General features: G+C 39.2%; 1 protein-coding gene across 1 annotated transcript in view; it reads left to right on the forward strand.

Annotated features, from left to right (window-relative positions):
• adamts3 (ADAM metallopeptidase with thrombospondin type 1 motif, 3) overlaps window positions 1-20,354 on the forward strand; it is a 152,613-nt gene that overhangs the window by 12,452 nt on the left and 119,807 nt on the right. The window contains exon 4 of the mRNA XM_067571746.1: window positions 19,957-20,113. Coding sequence (XP_067427847.1) covers window positions 19,957-20,113 — 157 coding nt within the window. The remainder of the gene's footprint in view (window positions 1-19,956; window positions 20,114-20,354) is intronic.

The raw sequence follows: 20,354 nt of genomic DNA on the forward strand, positions 1-20,354 counted from the left end.
ACTTTAAGTCACTTCCGTGTTGGCTTCAGCCTCAAGCTGTGGTAGTTGTTGTTTGATTAAAAGTCACACCTGCTGGAAAACACTAATGGATTGTGTAGCACATTAAATACAATTAAAAGGTCTTATTTTTGGTACATACTGTTTCACGCCAAATAAGTACAAAATAATGTCAAAACAAACACCAAGGAGATTTTTTTCAAAAAGCACATTATAAGTGTCCATGGCTCTATTCTGAGGTTTTCCTGCTGTGGCTAAACAAAATTATGTGTCCTCTTTGTCACTCTGTTGTGCCACATAAATTATGTTTTATTAAAACCACTGACATACTGGTCAGACCAGTTTGCTTTATTCTTTTTTATGGGAGCAACTGTGGCGTCTCTATGTGTAATTCTAAATAATATAACCACTGACAATATTACCAAATCAGTGGTAATCAAATGTCCTCAGCCAAAATAACACCAGTCTGATGTTTTAGTCAGTCCTCTGCACTGCAGTATTCGGCCGTTTCCTTTGATTGGAGCAGGAGGAAGCAGTTCATCACTTGGGCAGATTCAGTCTTTTTTTTTCTGAAAGTCATTTATAGTTGAAGCTCGCAGGAGATTCAGGCCTGAGAGGGGGCCACACAGGATGTGAGAGTTTTGCTTTGTAAATACTGTTGTGGCAGGATGTCACTTTGAAGACGCTAAGAGCCATCAACGATAAGTCGCTTTGCCCGGCGGAAGACTGCAGCCGCTGTACAACACTGTACCACACCGTATAAATCACACCGTACTAGACAATACTGTCAGTGGTTATTGATCACTAAAAATTATCCAAATCTGATTTGAAAAAAACAATAATACAATTATTTTTAAAAATAACAGTTAAAACAGTGCAGCTATTACTTGCTTTTTGACTTACTTTGAGGAACTTTGGCACATAATCAGAAGCTTATTTGTGTTTTTTCCCAATTTTTCTCTTTACTTTATATCTTTTTATACGTACCAAGCTGTCAACATCATGAAACAACTTTAAACTGTTGTGATTTGAATTCTTTAACAGCAGAAAATAAAACATTTTGGATTTATCGAGATATAAAATCTGGGTAAAAATCAATTCAACCTGATCTGCTTTTAAAAAGTTATTTGGGAGTGAAAATGACTGAAAAACAAAAATACTATAGGCCTATTATACTCCACTCTGAAGTCAACATCACAAGAAGACTTCATTAACTTTAAACTTTGGTGATCAATGTTCTGTAATAGCAGGATACAACATGCTGAGTCATAAAACTGAAACTGAAAACCAGTTTTAACTGACATGCCCGTCATATTTACCATACTATACTATACTATACTATACTATACTATATTATACTATACTATACTATACTATACTATACTATACTATACTATACTATACTCTGCACCTCTACTATTTGTTCTGCTAACTGGTTTAATGTAGATCATTTTTCTCTCCTCACATTGTTTGCAGCCTAAATGCAAAGCATGCAGGACTGCATAACTTGAGATCAAACACTCACCAAACCAGTGGTTGCTGATGAAAAAGCCTGTCGTTGAGGGCCAGTGGTCTTTGATCTCAAGTGGTAGCCCTAGCCCTCACTAGGTGTGTGTTTTACTGTTTGTTAATTATAGCCAGCCTGCTGTCTGGAAGTCTTTACTGCAGCAGGCAGGCAGGCAGGCAGGCAGGCAAGCTGCCTCACTTCTAAATGCTTATGAAGCAGATACTTCCTCTGCTTCAGCAGCAGGAGCAGCAGCAGCAGTGTGTGGGGGGGTGAAGCGAGGGTGTCCTTGACTGGCTTTCATGTTGCATGCTTGTCAGAGAAACCAGGGAGAGGGGTTTCTTGATAAAGTGGGTGCAACATATCAGCGATGAGCCCTGTTTTCTGCCTCTCTCGGATTTATATGCAGAAGCCGAAACAAGTCTGTCAGGATCACTGAAGAGGTCACATTCACATATGGTGCTGAGTCGGATCTTCCCATTAGTCCATTTATTTCTCATGTTCACGCCAATAATGATAAGATTTACTGTGTGTTACAAACCTTGTTTGACCTCATTATCAGAGTTTTAAAGCCTGACTTCTCTAGGAGCTGTGTGTACAGTGAGAGACTTTGCAGCTTTCAGAGAGAGTCTTATTAATGTTTATTTAATTTCACAAATTGATATGTCCTATTAACCCTTTAACATCCACAATCCCTTTTGTGTGATCTGCCTACATTAAGACAAATCAACCATCTTTTATCTTGAATGTGAGACATTTCAACATTAAGTTTTCAAGGACTGATTACACTGATAGACTGCCTTTAGGGTAGTGAAACCACATTTTTAAGGTTCTAGTCATATATTGTGCCATGCATTGTACCTGGATTCCTTTAAGGATATGGCTTTTTATTTTTTAAATGACCACAATGTTTTTAAAGAGGATAATCTAATATATCAACATGTCATATATCAAATCATATTCATGTAACGTTTTGTAGTAATAGCTATGGATCAGGTATCAGCTGTGACTGGTAGATACCCTGAGTTCAGGCATCAGAATCAGTATCTGAAGAGAAAAAGTTTGAATGGTGCATCTTCTGCGTAGTGAAACAGTGAGTCAAAATAAGCAAAGCTTTTCCTAAAAGTGATGTCATTGCTCTGAAATGACTGATTAAAACATTGTGTTACCAACTTTGTGGATGCTGCGATTACACATATAATTGAGATGCATGTTCTTCTTCATGGTTCAGTTTGAATGATCTCAGATATTTGCATAGAAAGAAAGAATGCCGGTTGTTACTGTAGGTCTTTTGCAGTTTGGCTAAAATGAACACGACGGTGATTGTGCTCAGCAGCAGACTGTCTTGTTTGTGAAACCTCTCCTCCACTGAGAAACACTGCAGCCTTGTGTGGTGCAGAAACTGCAGCCGACTCTCTTAGATACTCCTCAGGTCAATGTGTGGCCCTTTTTGAGAATCAATTAGACATATCCTTAAACTTGAGCTTGTTCCAAACTTCTGTCACTCATACATGTGGATACACACTGTTATATCCATTTGAAATCTTAGATTGTCTTTTTCAACTGTTTTTTGGATATATGGACTTCAAGAAGGTATTTGCTTCCGTTTATGGGATATACAGTAATAACAGTGTTTGATCCTTGAAACACACCTGGTCTGTATGGCTTTTTTTTTTTTAGTTTTTTGTGAAGGGATGGTAGTTTTACAAGTACAGGATGTCCATCGTAAACAGCCAGGAGGAGGAAAGCGGGCTTAGCAGAGGATTGTTGGTTATGTCAGTCTTATTTCTTTTTCTTTTTTTTGGGTCACGTGGACTCGGTTCCTAAGAAAAATGATGAGAGCAAACAAAGGAATGTAACTGACCTCGAGATGTCATAAGTGGGTGTATAGCGTATCGTTCCCGTACTCCTCCTCCCCTGACATGACTCTGAGTTCATGTTTGGTCTCTCCTCATGTGTACGCTCACAGGGTTCCCTTGTCACAGCGCTGATGGTTCACATACTGCAGATATTTTATTGTGGAGATGTTCCCCAGAAAAGGCAAAGAGAGGACGCTTCTCATGTCTGATGTATTTTTGGTTCTTAAGTACTCTGATCATTATCTCGGGCTCTGTCTTTTGTCCAGCTATGCAGAGCACGAAAGATGATTGGGCAGGATAAATTAATGACGTGTCTCTAAAACACACACACACGCACACACACACTCATGCACGTTCATAAATGACATGATGGTTAATGGAGCCCCAGGCCTCAAAAGCATTCAGACTTTCAATTTTCCCTTCAGCCTTCAGAGACATTCCACAGATGTTATGCCACGAACAAGCTTGATTTTACTTTTCACACTGATGTGAAAGTAGTGTGCAGTGCTGAATTATATTATTTTGGATTACTCCTGTTGTATCTTCTAGGATGTAACCCACAGTCTCTTTCCAGGTCTTTGGGAGCGCTACTGCAAGAAACTTGTATAAAGAAAGTTGTATAAAGCCTTTTGTAGCTCCAGAGGGAGCTGCGTGAAATCTAAATTGCCTCAAGTAGTGTCACTTGAGTCAGCTTCGTTCGGAGATGAAGAGTACAAGTTTGAAAATGAAAAAGATCTGGAGGTGTGGAGCTAGAAAGAGGTGACGTTAGCAGATCTCTGTAGGCTGCTCTCTGTTTGAGACTAGTAGCTTAACGAATACAGATACAAAGTAGTCGTCGGTCTCTGGTCTCTCATGAATCTGCAGTTCTATGTGTTGAGTAATTTACATACTCCGCTCTGACTCGACACTTGTTTTTAGCCGCTGTACTAATGAACCAACAACGTCAGAGATTTGACATTGTTTCATGTCATTCTTTTAACGGTCGAGGCAATTTGTTAAATATACGTCGTAGAGAAACTGGAGATCGCGACCAAACACTTAGAGTTGTAAACAACTCTGTGCTTCCATTTCCACATGAATCAAAACAAGTGTGACTGGCTCTCACTGGTTGTTGCTCGCACTGCGTCAGAGGACAGGCGCCAGGTTTTGATGAGGAAGAAGAATGCATGAATAAAAAAAAGACCAGGTGTGTCCTTGGGTAGCATTTAAATCATCTGCTGCTCTGTTTCTATCTTTTGATAATGCTTATTTAGCTTTACTAATATAGTTAGGATAAGAAGGTGAAGGATGCAGTTTGCTTTATACTCATTATTCGGTGCAGACTGAGCCTCGATTGGTTGGTATCAACTGTATAAACCCTGACGCAAGTCCACGTTCTTGTGTTTTTTTTTCTTTTTCTTATATCTAGATATTATTGTTCATATTATTAACACTAAGTTTATTCTTCAATACACCTATAATGCAATATACCTACAATTATGAAAAACATATTATTAACAACCTTCACCCAGTTACAGTACAGTCCAGGGCCGGACGATATGACCAAAATCTCATATCCCAATATAGGTCATTTTATATCCTGATAACGATACCTATCCTGATATAGCACATGTTAATTCAATGAATAAATAGTTGGTCCATGTCAACCTCCCCTCCCCAGCGATATCAATGATAGAGTATAATATGAAACAATAGACATTTTTACATATATATCGTCATATCGGACAGCCCTAGTACAATCTTGCTCCAGAGCAGCTGTCCCACACTTAACTCTTATAACAGTCAACATGTCAAGTCTCATGTTTTACCTGTTAGATCACATCTTAATGCCCTTGTTCATCATCTGTAATGTACACGTATGGGACACGTTGTTTTATGCAAATACGCAAAAGAGCCTAAAATGTTAAGATTTTTAACTTACTGTTGTATACGACAAGGAAAGACAGCAAACGCCAAAGAACATTTGGCATTTTTGCTTGAAAAATGACCAAAAATGATTAATAGATTATCAAATCAAACACGCTACAGCTATGTAATGTAGGAAAATACACTGTAAATGTCGGACTTGTCTGTAGTAACAGATATAACGGGCTCAGGTTGGGACGACAGACAAAAAAAATGGACAATGACATCCTTTCTTATTATCATTGCATCGCTGACAGATTCTGATTTTAGCATTAAAACAGAAACAATTAATCAGCATTAATTACATCTATCAACCTTTTTGTACCAGCCTTTTATTTTAGCATGACAAACAAACTGTAAGCTGCCTGGAAAGGCCTTAAAGCAACCATGAAATACTGGTTTAGCCTCACTCATTTGTTTCCATGAAGCATGACAGCTGGAACAAAAACCTCCTCTTACCCTGTGTTGCATGAAGGAGAATGTACTTTTTTTCAGTGGGCCTTGGCAGACAGACTGACCGATCGACTGACAGATACAGACAGACAGAGGGGAGAGCTGACCTGAAAGCGGCACCGACTGCATTTCTGACTGTTGATGTTAACCTTTACCTTGCCAGCAGCTCTGTAAAACTTGGCCACCACTTAATGTGTGTCATGTTGCATAATCGGCTCTGCCAGCCAAAAGGGTGAGGCACTGCTGTGTCTGTGGTGTGAGACTCGCAAGTGTAAACACACTGCAAGCCTGATGGGTAATGCATCAGTTAGAGTATCCTTTCAGAGCATAAGCCTGCCCGTTGGAGGACATTTTAACTGAAACCTTTCTCCCGATCCTTCGCTGTCAGTCCGACCAGGCAGTTTTAACGCCTCCTTTCTTAAACTCCTCCGGCAAAACTCGCCTCGGAAGAAACGTTTACAACGCTGAGATTCATGAAGAGTGACAAAATGAGCAAATAAGATATGCTAATGTTTTGCTAAGAGCTACGTGTGTTCAGTGGCCTAAACTTTTGGCCTCGGAGACATAAAAGAGCATTCTGGACGGGCACAGCTCCTGACATATCTGGAGCTGCCGTAGAGGAAAAAAAAAAAAAAAAAAGCAAAGAAAATATCCTTTTTGATTAGAAAAAGAAAGTGAGCCAGTTCCTCTTTGCAGTGAACTGTAGTCGGGCACAAGAGTTTTATTCACTAATAGTTCTTAATGTTCCTTGTTGACTTAGCCAAGGCTTGTTGCAGAGTCTTGACCCCAGAGCTGTTTGGGTATATGGTTTGAGGTACAGGAGGGGAGGCACACCAAGATATGCAAAGCCAAGCTATTTCTTCCAAGTTTTCTCCTCTCGCAGTTGAGGGTTCAGTTCAGTGTGTACTGCAGGGGTGCTTTTTATTGATATTTATGTATTTAAACATTTTTAATCATGACCTATATAAACTTGAGAGGAGCCCACATTTTCTGTTGTTGTTACAGACAGACATTGAGAGCCATTCACCAGCAGTGAGGTTTTATTTTAGGTCAAGCGTGGACTCCTCATCGCCTCCTCAAAGACTGTCTGTAAATGTTTGCTCCGTTTGGTGGAGCAGCACAAAAAGAACCAGAGTTAATTCTCACTTTGGTTCGTTATCTGTAAGCTTTTCTTCACTTTAGAATACAAAAAAATCCTCACAGATGTGCTAGAAAACTGACTTGTATCGAGGATATAGATAAGAGGATTTATTATCATATTCATTTTCTTGGTAAATACACGTCTGGCATATATTTTAAAATCTCTGTTTATTATCATTAAGCATTCTCAAATATAGTCTCTACCTTTCCTGCAAGAGATGAGAGGTTTTCAGTGCCCCCCCCCCCCCCCCCCCCCCCTCGAAAAAAATCCTAAGAAATTACCTTGTGTATTTTTTCCCCTTAAAGTTCCTTTAAAGGCCGGGGATGAAAATGGCAGGTAATGATGACGAAGGTTTGCTCACATTTTTTGAAAGCAAACACACCTTTGAACAACACCAAGGGTGAAAGGTGGCAGTGTCCAGGGCTGAATCCACCTTTTTTTTTTTTTTTTTTTTTTTCTCAACGTTGCAGTACCTCAACTTTTTTCTCTCTCTCTCTCTCCCTCTCTCTCTCTCTCTCTCTCTCTCTCTCTTTTTAAACGAAAGCACGTTCATACCGACCTCCTTAAGAAGTTTAGACTGAAAGAGACTGTTTTTGAAAAACTGGAGCCCTTCAGCTGAATCCCATATGTTTTCTTTGGCAGACAAGTGCTGTCTGCTTGGCCGGGGCTGATGTTGGGGATATTAAACTGATGGAACACAGGACTCTTGATCCCTTTTTTGAGGGTTGTATTTAGGTACCAACTGGCTGAGCCTCCGTCAGACACCTGCCATTGTCTTCTCTGATATTGGATAACACTGAATACTGGGTGGCAAAAAATGTGCCATCGTAAACCTTTCCTGCTGTAGCGCCAGACTCGAGATGGTAGAGTTGTTTTTTAAGGATTTCAAGTCTTGCGTAATGTTAAAGAGTGGCTTTGAAGTCGGTTGTTGCTTTATGTTTTTTACACCGCTTATGGGATGGTCGCCAAATAATCATCCACCAGGCATTTTATCTTTCAGACCTGCCCTCGCAGAGACATAATTTCCAACTGGAGATGCATTTTCCTGAAGCCTTTTGTTTGTGAAAGAGATTTTTTTGGATGATAATTTTTAAGTAGTTTGGATGAGGGTGAAGCGATGCATGAATAGAGTTCCTGCGGGTCCGCTCAGATAATCTCATGCATGCTTTCGTCCACACATGAGTTCACCTGGAGTTAACCTCGCTGACATCGAGCAGATTCAATTAAATCAGGAAAAACAGACTTGTTTGAGGAAAGGTTGTCAAATCAACAGTATCAATACTGGTACCATATGTGTAAAACGATACAATCGACATTAATTATACGTTTGATTGTGTCGAAAAGTCCTGAAGCTATTAAAAAAAAAAGATCAGATCCACAATCAGATTTTCAACCTGAGGCTACACAGATGAAACAACAGAGGACAAACAGCAAATCCTCATATTTGATAACTAGAAAATATGAATAAAAATATATATGGAGCTAGCAAATATTTAGCATGTCTGTCTGTCTGAAATATTTTAACTAAATTATTAGATGGATTTTGTACACACTTCCATGGTCACCAGAGGATGAAGCCTGCTGACTTTGGTGATACCCTGATATTTCCTCTAATGCCACCATGAGGACTATTTGAAGGATTTCCATGAAATTCAGTAAAGATATTCATGGTCCCCTCAGAATGAATTGTTAGCGCTTTCATGATCCCTTAAACCTGCATTAACTGATTTCTTTGGCCACTTGGGGGCAGCTGAAACAAGTTGTGAACACATCATTGACGCATCATCACCTTTCAAGATATATTCACATATCTACCAGCTACAGAGCAGCATTATCATTCATTCGGAGCCGTGTTTTGTCCATCTGGTTGTTCACTAGCTAGTTGCTAATTGTGTCTGTTTGGTGCTGAGCAGGTAGCGTACAGTGGCTTTTTATAGCTTTTACTCTATGTACAGTGTTTTGTCAATTGATTAAATTGACTAATGGGTTCAGTGGTAATGAGGATGTTTACTTCTTTTGCTAGCTGCTGTGCTTCATCAGCTTGGACTTCTCTGCCTGATAAAGTATTTTTTAACCACTGATTGATAAAAGAGAGTGAAACACGACAAAGCATTAATAGATTTACACTTTTGGACAGTGATTTGTTACATCTGCAATAGATATTTTTTTCTTTTCTATTCATATATCGAGCTGCTCTCTCTTGTGTAGTGTGTCTTCATCAATAATGTCCATTACAGGCCACTGTAGGCTGTGCAAGAGGTCAGATTATAAAAGGTCAGTCAGCAATTGACCAGCAATCTATCCAAGTACTGCGTATCAAGCACCGCACAGCCTGCTTAAAATGTTCCTACAGCCAGTCGATAAAAGGTGCTGAAGCCTTTCAGTGTAGTGAACTAACTGAGCTGTATGATTCATTAAGCAACAGCAGGCACACATCGGAAAAGAGAAAGCAGCGCTTAGTGAGCAGCTGCGCTGGGAAACTGCTCGACGGCCAACCAGCAGCAGCAGATGATGGTGTGTAAGGAAAACATGTAATAGTGAGTCAGTAAACTGCACACCAAATGTTTTTGCATCTGTTACGGGCAGAGTCGCGGCTTCAACTGAGGACACGGAGGTCATGTTGTTGTTTTTTTTTTTCTCTTCTTTTGGAGATAAATAAATAAAGATAAATATGTCTGAAAATGATCAAAAAAGTGTTTCATTATTCTAATCTTGACTTTAATTGAAATGATTTCCTGTTGTGGTTTCCAGCCACCTGACTCAACAGATCCAGAGTCTGATCACTGGATTCAATGAGCCCCAGAGCCGCTCTAAGTGATGATATTTTTAAAGAGCTCGTCTGGGGATCATATGGTAGAAAACAAACTTTGGAATGGAAATATATGTTAATGGATTAATAAACTAAGAACAGACAGTTTAGAGGAAGTAAGGCTTTAAAAGCATGGAGTTCATACCAGCTATATGGCAGCAGAGAATACACCATAATCAAGAAAACAAGTCTCAGCATGTTAGCCGTTGTACAATACCTCTTTGATTGTTAAAATACAACTTAAATCCTCGCCTGCATTTTATGCTCATACGCAAATTATGCATTAACAATACAGTTAGACTCTGTGTCTAAATTATGCACAGCTTGAGTGGCTAATCGGTCTATTACTGAATGTGCTGCATTCAGAAGAGGACATGTTTTTCTGACACTAATAAGTAGCCCCTCCATTCATTCAGTAGGTAAAAATAACAAATTACATCATCTTAACAATATCTAACGAGTTATCGTTACAGACGTTTTTTATGGAGAAATACTGAGCATTTGGTGGTTACAGCTTCTTGAATGTGAGGAAACTTCGTGTAACTTGAATAGTAGTAAATAGTGTCTTTGGATTTTGTAGGATTGATCAAACAAAACAAGACATTTAAAGACGTCCCCATGGGCTTTATAACATTGTAATGGGCATTTTTCTGACATTTTATAGACAAAATGATTAGTTGATAATGAAAATAATTGTTAGTTGCATCCCTAGTTGGCTGGACCGGCCACAGACCGGCCCTACAACTGTGAGTGAGTGAGTGTTTGAGTGAGTGATGAAGTTATTGAGTGTTGGAGTTTCCCCATTGGCTGTTGCTGTTTCAAAATGAATCAGCATGAGATGATAGAAGCGGAGGACAGCAGCGTGACGCAGAGTGACTGTGTTTCCTGCTGCAAGCTCTGCGAGCTGCGACCTCAGCTCCGGTTTTAAATGCACCGAAGTCGGATAAACTCCTGTTTAAAAAGACACGTACCAGTGTCCGTACCGTCTCCTCTTCTACCATCCAGTGTGATCGACTCTCTGGCTGGCGGCGCTGTCAGCAGCCAGCAGGAGAGACGCTCCGTGGTGCGTTTGGATTTTATAACTGCAGGCTTTTTATTTCTCTGATGTTTTCACATCAAAAATGATGAACAGCAGCATTAAAACATGAGTCTTGCAGGTAAAAGACTCACATAGCTGCTATATCAGTTTATTGTGGGTCGGCTACTCTGCAGGTGCGCTTGATTTGATTGTAACTGCGGTAACTGGGTGGAGATAAGCCTCCTTAATTTGCAAAATGCTGTCAAAACTTTCATTTACAGTTTCCGCCGCAGCCTCCATGATCATCAACCAGGAACAAGTTAAAGCACCCCAAATAACCATCACTCTGACAAGTAATTAGAATAGTTATAAATAACTCAAACATAGCTGAACCATGTCATGTGATATGCTACTTCAGTACACTTTACCACCAAATATTACTGCAGGAATTCACATTATAGCAGTGACTATCCCTATAACACACTGGCCACAGTTTCACACATTGACCATACACAGTCCAGCCATATGCTAGGTTTTGACTTGTTTATTTATCTGTGTGCACGATGTATCAATCCAAATGCTAGACTCACACAGATTTCCACATTTATATTCTTTTTCTATCATATGAAGTATGTATATCTGCCCTCACAATGGATTAAAATGTCTTGACTCATACTATAGTCCTAAATGTTTTCCGTGATGGTTGGATTTGATGCTCACAACCTCTTCAGTACTTCTTAAATCCTTCCTCCTGCCCTGCTGGTGAAGAGGAGGTTCATTATATTTTAATCTGGATGGATTGTTCACTTGATTTGTCACTTCCTGCGAGCCACAGAGGCCTTCTCACAGTGAAGCCACAGCGCTAACCGCTGTCCTCAAACAGTCACGCTGTACAATTCTCTAATTGACAGAAATTACATTATGTTACACCAGGTAAAATAATCACCCAAGTATGTCCTTCAATTATTCATCAAGCGTTTGCTCAGATGTTCCTCTGTTAGTGAGAGAAAGTCGCTATGCACTTTCACTGATCCTGTTTTCTGTTTAATCTTTCTTATTTATTTTCTTTATTTCTGTAATTTTGAGGTTAAGATTTATTTGGACTATATTGATGCTACTCTTGACCTACAGTATGATTGAATAGCACTGATAATTTGAATATTATTGCTTTATGGTAACATTTCAAAGAGCATGCGCCTATAAATTGGACATGACATTTCTGACATGGCATTTCTAATTGATTACCAGTACTGTGGTAAATCCTGTCTTTAAAATCCTTCTGTGTTTTTGCATTTCAAGTGTAGTATTATCAATATTATATAGATAGGAAAAAAAAGCAAAAAAAAATCACATAAAATTATCTTGACAAGTACTTGAAATGACCTCAAAATGAACTCGCCAGCAGCAGACAGTATGAGCTCACGTGCTTGTAGCTCATGTGTTGTGTATCCTCCTTAAAGGCCACAGCGGTCCAGAACAAACACTGTTGTTAACTACTAACTTTATCATGGTGGCAAGATCGCTGCGAGAGTCGGCTGTGATCCTCCTGCTAGAGATGATGATGTAACAAAATAAGGACTGTAATGAAATTTTCTTCAAATATGCGCTCGGTATTATTCGTCTCCAAGGTCTCAATTTCTGTTTAGAGCAACAATGCGGTCAGTCTCGCTGTTCATCTGTTTCTCCAATGCTCTCTGCATATCACTCATCATGCTGCTCAGCTGATTGTCGAAGTTGTCCTGCATATACAGCTGTGAAATGTCTTTTTTCTTCCCAGACATCTCCGATCCAGGTTCTTTCTTGTCTGATCTACGGAGGTGTCTTGTATCTTCCGTTCAGATATTTCAGGTAGGCAATGAGTGCTAGATAATCCCAGTAACGGGACAAATGACTTGTCCCTTCCTCCACTGCGGGTCCAATCAAAAATACCAAGTTGTGCTGGCGTGGAAACACACCAGGAGAGATGTATGTGCAAAGTTTGACACATTCATCTGCTGAAAGTTTCTCTGCGCTCACTGAAAACTTAAGTTTAAAAGGGTCGGCCTACAAGCATTATTAGTGACATCACAACTATTTTAGAAGCCGATCCTGGTCCAGTATGTAACTCACACAAGTGTGATGTGGAAACTTGAAGCCTCCAGCGCATAAACACTGAGGATGGACTTTTCAGTGAAGGACGAGACATCTTGCGTCCAGCTGTTTAACTTTTGAAAATGAAAATATTCATAGATTCTGGATTTTTAATGAGGTAGAAAGAGTAGATTTAGATTTTAAGAATTTCTAACTTGGTAATTGAACTTTTTTAGCATATCAGACATAAATTATTAATCAAAGCAGTATATCGTTACATGTCTATATATGTAAAACATGTCTGAAGGGGATCTTTAACTTGTTCTCTCAACTGTAATTTTAATTTCTTGCATTTCAGCAAGAATAGTTTTCACTTTAGTTATTTTTTTCTGTTTGATGTCTGCTGATGTGCTACCTTATTAAGTTTACTAGTTGCATTTGGTCTCAGCATTGTGTTTTAAGCCCTGAAGTCCTCAAATTCATCTAAATATATTCACCCCATATTTGTTGCTCTAAAAGAATACAATTTATTAAAAATGTGGAGCAAAAATTCTGCGCGTATCTTAAACTAGCTTGCTAGCTGTTGAATAAATTGCCACTGACTGTATTTGGTGTAGACAGAAGTTTAAATGGGTGTTCAGACAGAAAACAGTGCTGCTTTAAAAAAAACAAAAAAAAACACAAGAGGCAGCATGGGTGAGGGCGTGTTGCTTCAAGTACGAGAAGATGATGATGACCAGGAAGTTGGATTCATCATAAATCCATTTATCTGAAGCCTCATCAGACACCAAAACACACAAGACAGGATTTCACCACTCTGGAAAGTTGTCACAACAGCAACCATGTACACTTGCACATATTTGATTAACCAACAAAGCGTTGCGCCTGCAAGTTGAGCCAGGTTAAGTTTGTTTACTGAACAACTCTGCGTTTTTTTTTTTTGCCTGAGCTCATTGAAATGAATGAGTGGGCTCCATTTCTTCACACAGTGCTAACGTGCGTATGAACACGTCCTTAAAAGTAATGTGAGTAGTACAGGATGAGTCATTATAAGAGATTCATGCAACAACAACGCATGCTAACGCTCTCAAAGTTTAAGTAAACATGTGCGCTTTTATCCGATGCCACCCTCAGGGCAAAATATACTTTCCCTCTACTAGTAGTAAGGATCTCTCTCTTGTGTAATGAGCATTACAGCCTCACTGGTCCACTTGACTGGCTTTTGACTTTTAGGCTTGTTAGGGTGTTTAACTGTAACTGTTGACAAAATGACCAGTATTGTTTTTCTTTATCTGAGACCAGTAATAAATCGATGTTTATTACTCAAAACATATTTCTGGGTGTAGTTACCCTTTAAGTCGTGTGTTGAAGGAGCATGAAAAGAGTCAGTAAATGTAAGGGAACGCAGGCAGACCGCTGCTTAATATCTATATAATATTGATATATGTGGAACAATCTACCGACTGAAACTGTATCACCTACCACACCTTCACACAAAGTCTCTAGGCCTGGCTTTTAAAAAGTCAGACATGTACATTTCTAATCTACATAGTACATTGCTCATTTTATTATTATCATTGTTATTACTGGATAACCTGCTGCTAACTTGTCCTTTGCCTGTTGCCTTTGTGGCTTTGGTATGCATGGAGTATCTACTGATGTTTTATTATGTTCCTCTATATTTGCATCTATTAACTCTGTGTTGGCTTGTGTGTTAGTTGTATATCACCATTTTATTAACCCCTAGCTGCATCTTTTAGCATTTTATCAAGATCAACATAATGTTTATTGTATTTTATTTATTTAGTCTACTGTTTATTGCTGCTTTGAGTGTCTGCATGTATCAAAAGATGGTTGTGGTCAGTATTGCTCGGCTGTGTTTTGTTGCTTCATGTTGCTTGCACGGCTATATGTGCAGAAATGATGTCTGTTGTTGCTGTGTTATTGTACTGATGTTTTGCCGTTTCCTGTTGCTCTGCTTGGCTTGTGTTCTGTCTTTATAGTTCTTGTTTCGTTGCCGTTGCTGTCTTTATGGCATCCTGTTGTAAATTTTTATCACTTTATAGGTTTCAAAAAGGACTGCAGTTGAAAATTATCCAGCTGGCTAACACTGGCACATTTACAGAAATGTTGATTAATGTGTTGTCCTTATAAATAAATAAAATGAAATCCCTTCGATTAATTTAATCATATTGCTAATTTATGAATTTTTGATTAGATTTGACTTTAATCAGACATGATAAGATGACAACAAACAATTTACTAAACTTTTATTAACAATAAAATCATTTGTCACAATTGAATACCCTCAGTCTTGACATTGGTGTGGTCACCTTCAACCTGCAGATTCCTCTTTACTTCACCTGAATGCGTAACCAGTTTCAGCTCATCTCGGCCTGGAAGATGAGATTTGAAATAAACTGAAATTTGTTTCTGAACTTTTTCTTCCCCTGCGTGTTTGAGAGTTTTAATCAAAACAAAACGAGGAAGAACATGCCTTATTATGCATTTTCTCTGAAAAATAAATTTCAGGACAGCTGTATCCAATTGTTTACAGTATGTATCCATTCAGCCAAATTGGTAAAAGCTCAGCACTTCCTTTGGTTGACACAGATTAATGAAACGCCTCATTGAAACAGTGGAGGATTTTTTTTGCTTTGCTAACACACAGCGAGCATATTTCTGTTAGATATTCCAACTGAATAACACATTGGTGTCTTTTTTTTATGGGTTTACATAAAGCAAAAGTCTGGAATTAATGAACTGTTCTCTATTCTATACTTGGACAAGCTTAGATAAAAAGGTTTAAAAACTATGGAAGCAAGCAGTATTGGCTGTATTGATCAGAGCTTGGCTGTGATGGCCCAGTTGTGTTTTTATCTCCAAGAGTTGAGTGAAAAACTTATTCAATGAAGGTGCTGACAACGTTCAGCAAAGCCTCTAGTTGTTGAAAGATTCATCCAATCTCTGCATCATGCCATGAAGCAGCTTTGATCAATATTTAAATGCCAGCTCTCAGTTTCATTATGTACATTCCTGGATGACGTTGGTTTTTCAGAGTTAGATCTGGACCCTCACCCTTTTTTTAACAAGAAGGTGGCACTTTAAGGTCCTCGGATAGTTCATAAGTTGGTCAGAATTAGACGCCACAACCAGGCAGTATCACGACTTTCTTTCCAATTATCCGTTTGTTTGCACAGCCCCAGAGTCCCTAAGAGGCGCTTCAATAGGTCTGCACCCTAATTTATAATGTGTGAGAGGAGAGATTCGGATCTAGACTGTGCTCAGCATTTCAGCACAGTATTTCATCGGCATCCGAGCCCATTAATTTCTGAGACCTTCCTATTTCTCCACCGCAAAAATGGGATCGGTAAATAAGAGAAGGCCACACTGACTTCATTTCGGTTTAATTCCCAATATGTCTCTGAGCTCGCTGTCAACATGCCAGTCTTAAGGTGAATTTGTGTAGCTGCAAGCAGAGGAGACAATCAAGGTGGAAGATGAGCTCAGAGTAAATAATAATAATAATAAAAAAGTCTACTACAAGATGTGGTAGTGGGTGTAATGCTGGGAATAATTCAGGCTGGATAATCTGCTGAGTTTGTCTCTGAATACTAGTGCATGTGACGAATCGGTAATTGGTACATTCCTTGGCAAACTGCATTACAGCCTGACAATGTATGCTGACATAAAGATTATTTATAATCCGTATCTGCAACCGATGCCTGCAGGTGTAAGATAAATGTACACAATAAACCAAACAGGAAATCCGTGCCGCAAATATACGGAAAGGCAACAACGAGACAAATGTAAATTTTTAAAATGTTCTCTCACATGAACTTATTTGACATTTAATTTGGTTAGTTTGTTTTTTTTTTGATAGCTAGAAATTGGGCTGATGCAGCTACTAATCCTTTAAAATCAATAATGTCTTATTTAAAATCTGTTTCCGACAGCACCATTTTCATGTTGCTCTGCACAAGATGCTGTTCTCTTTGATAAGGAGGATGTGCATAAGATCATCTTATTCTCATCACAGTATTCTCCTCATTCAGTATGTATCTACATGCTCTACTGTAAGTTGGCTGGCGACATACTACATACATTTAAGGCTTTGTTGTATAAGCATTGTGTGGCTGATAGCCTCTAACAGTCAAGGTATCTGAGTGTATGTCTCTGTCAATGGAGCCATGTTCTATTTCTACATTTTCTTTCTTGATTTGATTTATAAAAAATGTCAGCTCCTTAGAATTTATGTACAATAGTTCAGAGTGTTGCTTGTGATCTAAGTGAGCTCTGTGCTGAGCTCTCATATCACCTGGAGATATGCAAGCATTTCTAATAAATGGGTTGGTGATTTTAATTCCAAACAAGAATTTGTTTTGGCTCACACCTTCATTTTTTTCTCTTATCTAGATGTGTGATTTCAGATTATTAATTTGGAGGCAGCAGTGGAATTCATGCCCATACAAACTTCACAAAACTTCAGGCATAATTAGAAAGCAAATTGTAATATTTTTGCCTTCAAGGTACCTTGTAGAGTTTTTAACAAAGACTAGTACCAGGCAGCGGTTTTTTGATGAATGAGATCAGTTTATTTTTTTTATCTCATGCTCGATTAGCACACTCACGAGTGTGTGAATTACACATTCCTTCCATCATACGCATTCCTGCAGAGGGTAGTAATGGAAATTTGTAGTGCATGCAAGCCATAAAACAGGAATAATAAAGAAACAAACAACTCAGATGCATCAGTTGTTAGTTGGACCAGTTTGATGGTAAATGAAACTGCCAATGTCTATAAAATTAAATGAGACTTTACTGTATGACGTTCCTTATATTAACTATTCCGCTGATCGTCAGTAGGTGGTGGTAACGCACCGAGAAACGTAGCAGTGCGTCAGAAAAAGGTGGGCAAGGTGAAGATGCTAGCTGCTGTAAACAATTCATGTTTCAAAATATTTAAAAAAAATCTGCTTTGCAAATGTTTTCTGAGGAAGGAAATACACTCAACAGGCCTCAAGGTGATTTTCTTAGAAGTACCTGAATGTAAACAGAGTTGTGTTTGTTTACAAGACAACATATACACAGGTATATCCTGAGCACTGGTGGTTTCAACCGTCTATCTGAGCATGTCGAAGTGTTTTGTAAAAAGTTTGATGATTAGGTCAACAAGCACTTTGAGTATATGTTGCATAATTAATCCCAATCAAATATATATATTTATTGCATTTTATGTTTGTAGCTCCTCATGTCAGCTCCCATAATGAGAAATGATCCCGACCGAAAGGGGCCGTGCAGCTGGAAGCTCAAATAATCTGATTTCCATGTGACACATGTCAGCATCATAACCTGGTTAGAACACTTTGGCAAATGAATACTATGATCATGGGAAACCTTGCTGTGTTGCCAAGGGAAACCTGGTCCTCTTATAAACTGCACATACTCAGACGAACACAGCATTATGGGTACATTTTGATGTCAGAAAAATGGCAGCAAGTACTGTATTACTCATGTTTTGGGAGCATCATGTCTTCTCCCTCTGCTGCAGAACTAAAGAGGTCATCTGAATGCTAAAGCTTTAAATATCTTTCACTGGGAGACTGTTCATGTATGTGGAGCATACCCAGGGACATGAATATCCTATTAATGTGTTCATTAGTGGCAGCGGGGGCGACTCAGTAGCACAGTATTAAAGTTACATGTAAACTTGAATATGAACTTAAATTGGAGTCCAGCCAGTAGTGCATGTAAAAGGGAGGAGAGAGAGAGGGAGAGTGTGGGTTGATCAGAGACTATGGGAGTTGGAAATGAGTTCAGTGTGCATGTTGGTTGCAAGGCACCATATGTGCTCAGTCGAACAGAGTGTTAGTGAAGAGGCCAGAGCGAGGTAAGGCCTTCGAGATGCAGTGTTGGAGCTGGACCGGCCGACCAATCGACCGAGAGCTGGAACAAATTCCACTGGAGCTCTGTGAGAGACGGCTCTGTGTGCGTACAGGTGCACAGTTACAGCACTTTTTCTGCCAAGGCAACCTGGTCTCTAATGGATGAACTCTACTGCTAAACATTAAATCATTAGTGTTCCTCCTGTTTCAGTGGATGCCTCTGGTGCTCACAGGAAAACGATGCTCGTTCTGCACGGCCCAGACGAGCTGAGCATACATATTTTCATTCTTACATTTATCTTCTTGAAACATTACACAGGTCAGAGGCTTTATTGGCATTCTGAATTGCATTTGTGACAGCTCTGAAGGCCACATTTTAAATATTTGTGTAAATGAGATGCACTGTAATTACAGAAAATGCCTATAGGAGGTTTAGCAGAATGGACTGCTAGGTCAAGGTTGTGTACATTCTCCTCAATGGCGGCTTATGCTAATGTATCAACCATATGGTGTGTTTGGATGCAGCTTTACTCAACCTTCACGCATGCAACACCTGCTTTAGAACATCATTTGGATCTGATGAGCTGCGCGTTCAGCTGGTTTGTGTGTTATTGCGTTAGCTGGACAGTAAAAGCCTTTATATCAGCCCTAAACCGCGGGCATGACTCGCTTCTTATTGCAGAAAATCTGGGGGTAGCAGGTATCCATCACAAAGCAATTTCGTTCCAATGTGTCTCTAATGATGTGAAGCTTTCTGATCACCGCCTGCAGCTGCTTATAATTGCAAACAACAATCGCAGCAACATATAAGAATGTCACATGGAGAGTCCCAAATACATTTAAAGCAGGCAGTCAGTACTTAGAAAGACACATTTTCTCTTGAATAAATGACTTATTGCATTTATACCCGTCTTCTCATTTCCATGTATTTTTTTTTTTTTTCTCACTAGGACATTATGGTGGAGTCTGTGTACTTATACATCAAGAAAAATAAATTGCATAGATTTTATTTTCTCCAGAGGTTCCCCCATAAAGTAAATGATCTTATTAGATTTAGGAGAACCTTGCAGCATAAATTTACATATTAATCAAGAAAAAAAGATTTTCCTGAAAATACTGTTATAGCTTAATGCAGTAATTGTCTTGACTTATGACCATATTAGCATAATTGTTGGTATTTTATTGGTGATGATGGTAAGGAATCAAGATCTAATCTTAAAATCTAATCTAATCCCTCTATGTGGCAATGTCAGAGCCTTAATGCTGTATGAGTTGCATTATTCTACACACTCATTGACCCGGTATTGTTTTGCAGGCTGGGATGATCCGCACTGACTCAGACGAGTATTTCATTGAGCCGCTGGAGAGAGGCACCCAGGAGCTGGAGGACCAGGGCAGAGTCCATGTGGTTTACCGCAGGTCGGCTGTGCTGAAGGCCCCCTCCGATATCTCTGTGGACTACCAGCAACTAGGTAGGATGCATCACCTGAAGAATTACTGCTAAAGGAGCCGACAGCAGTCCAGAGTGTGTTACTACTGCTGGTTCCTGCTGCAGTAGTAATATTTCTAACAACAGCAGTTCCAAATGGACTTTCTTTTTTGGTTTAATCTTGCAGATGAAGTGAGGAGTTGCATTTAGGCTTCTATAATCAAGTCATCCATCAATCTTCTATATATAATCAATGCTTCATTCAACTCTGAACTATGCTTGAC

The sequence above is a fragment of the Thunnus thynnus genome, chromosome 2 (assembly GCF_963924715.1).
Source record: "Thunnus thynnus chromosome 2, fThuThy2.1, whole genome shotgun sequence".
In the NCBI taxonomy this organism is placed as follows: domain Eukaryota; kingdom Metazoa; phylum Chordata; class Actinopteri; order Scombriformes; family Scombridae; genus Thunnus; species Thunnus thynnus.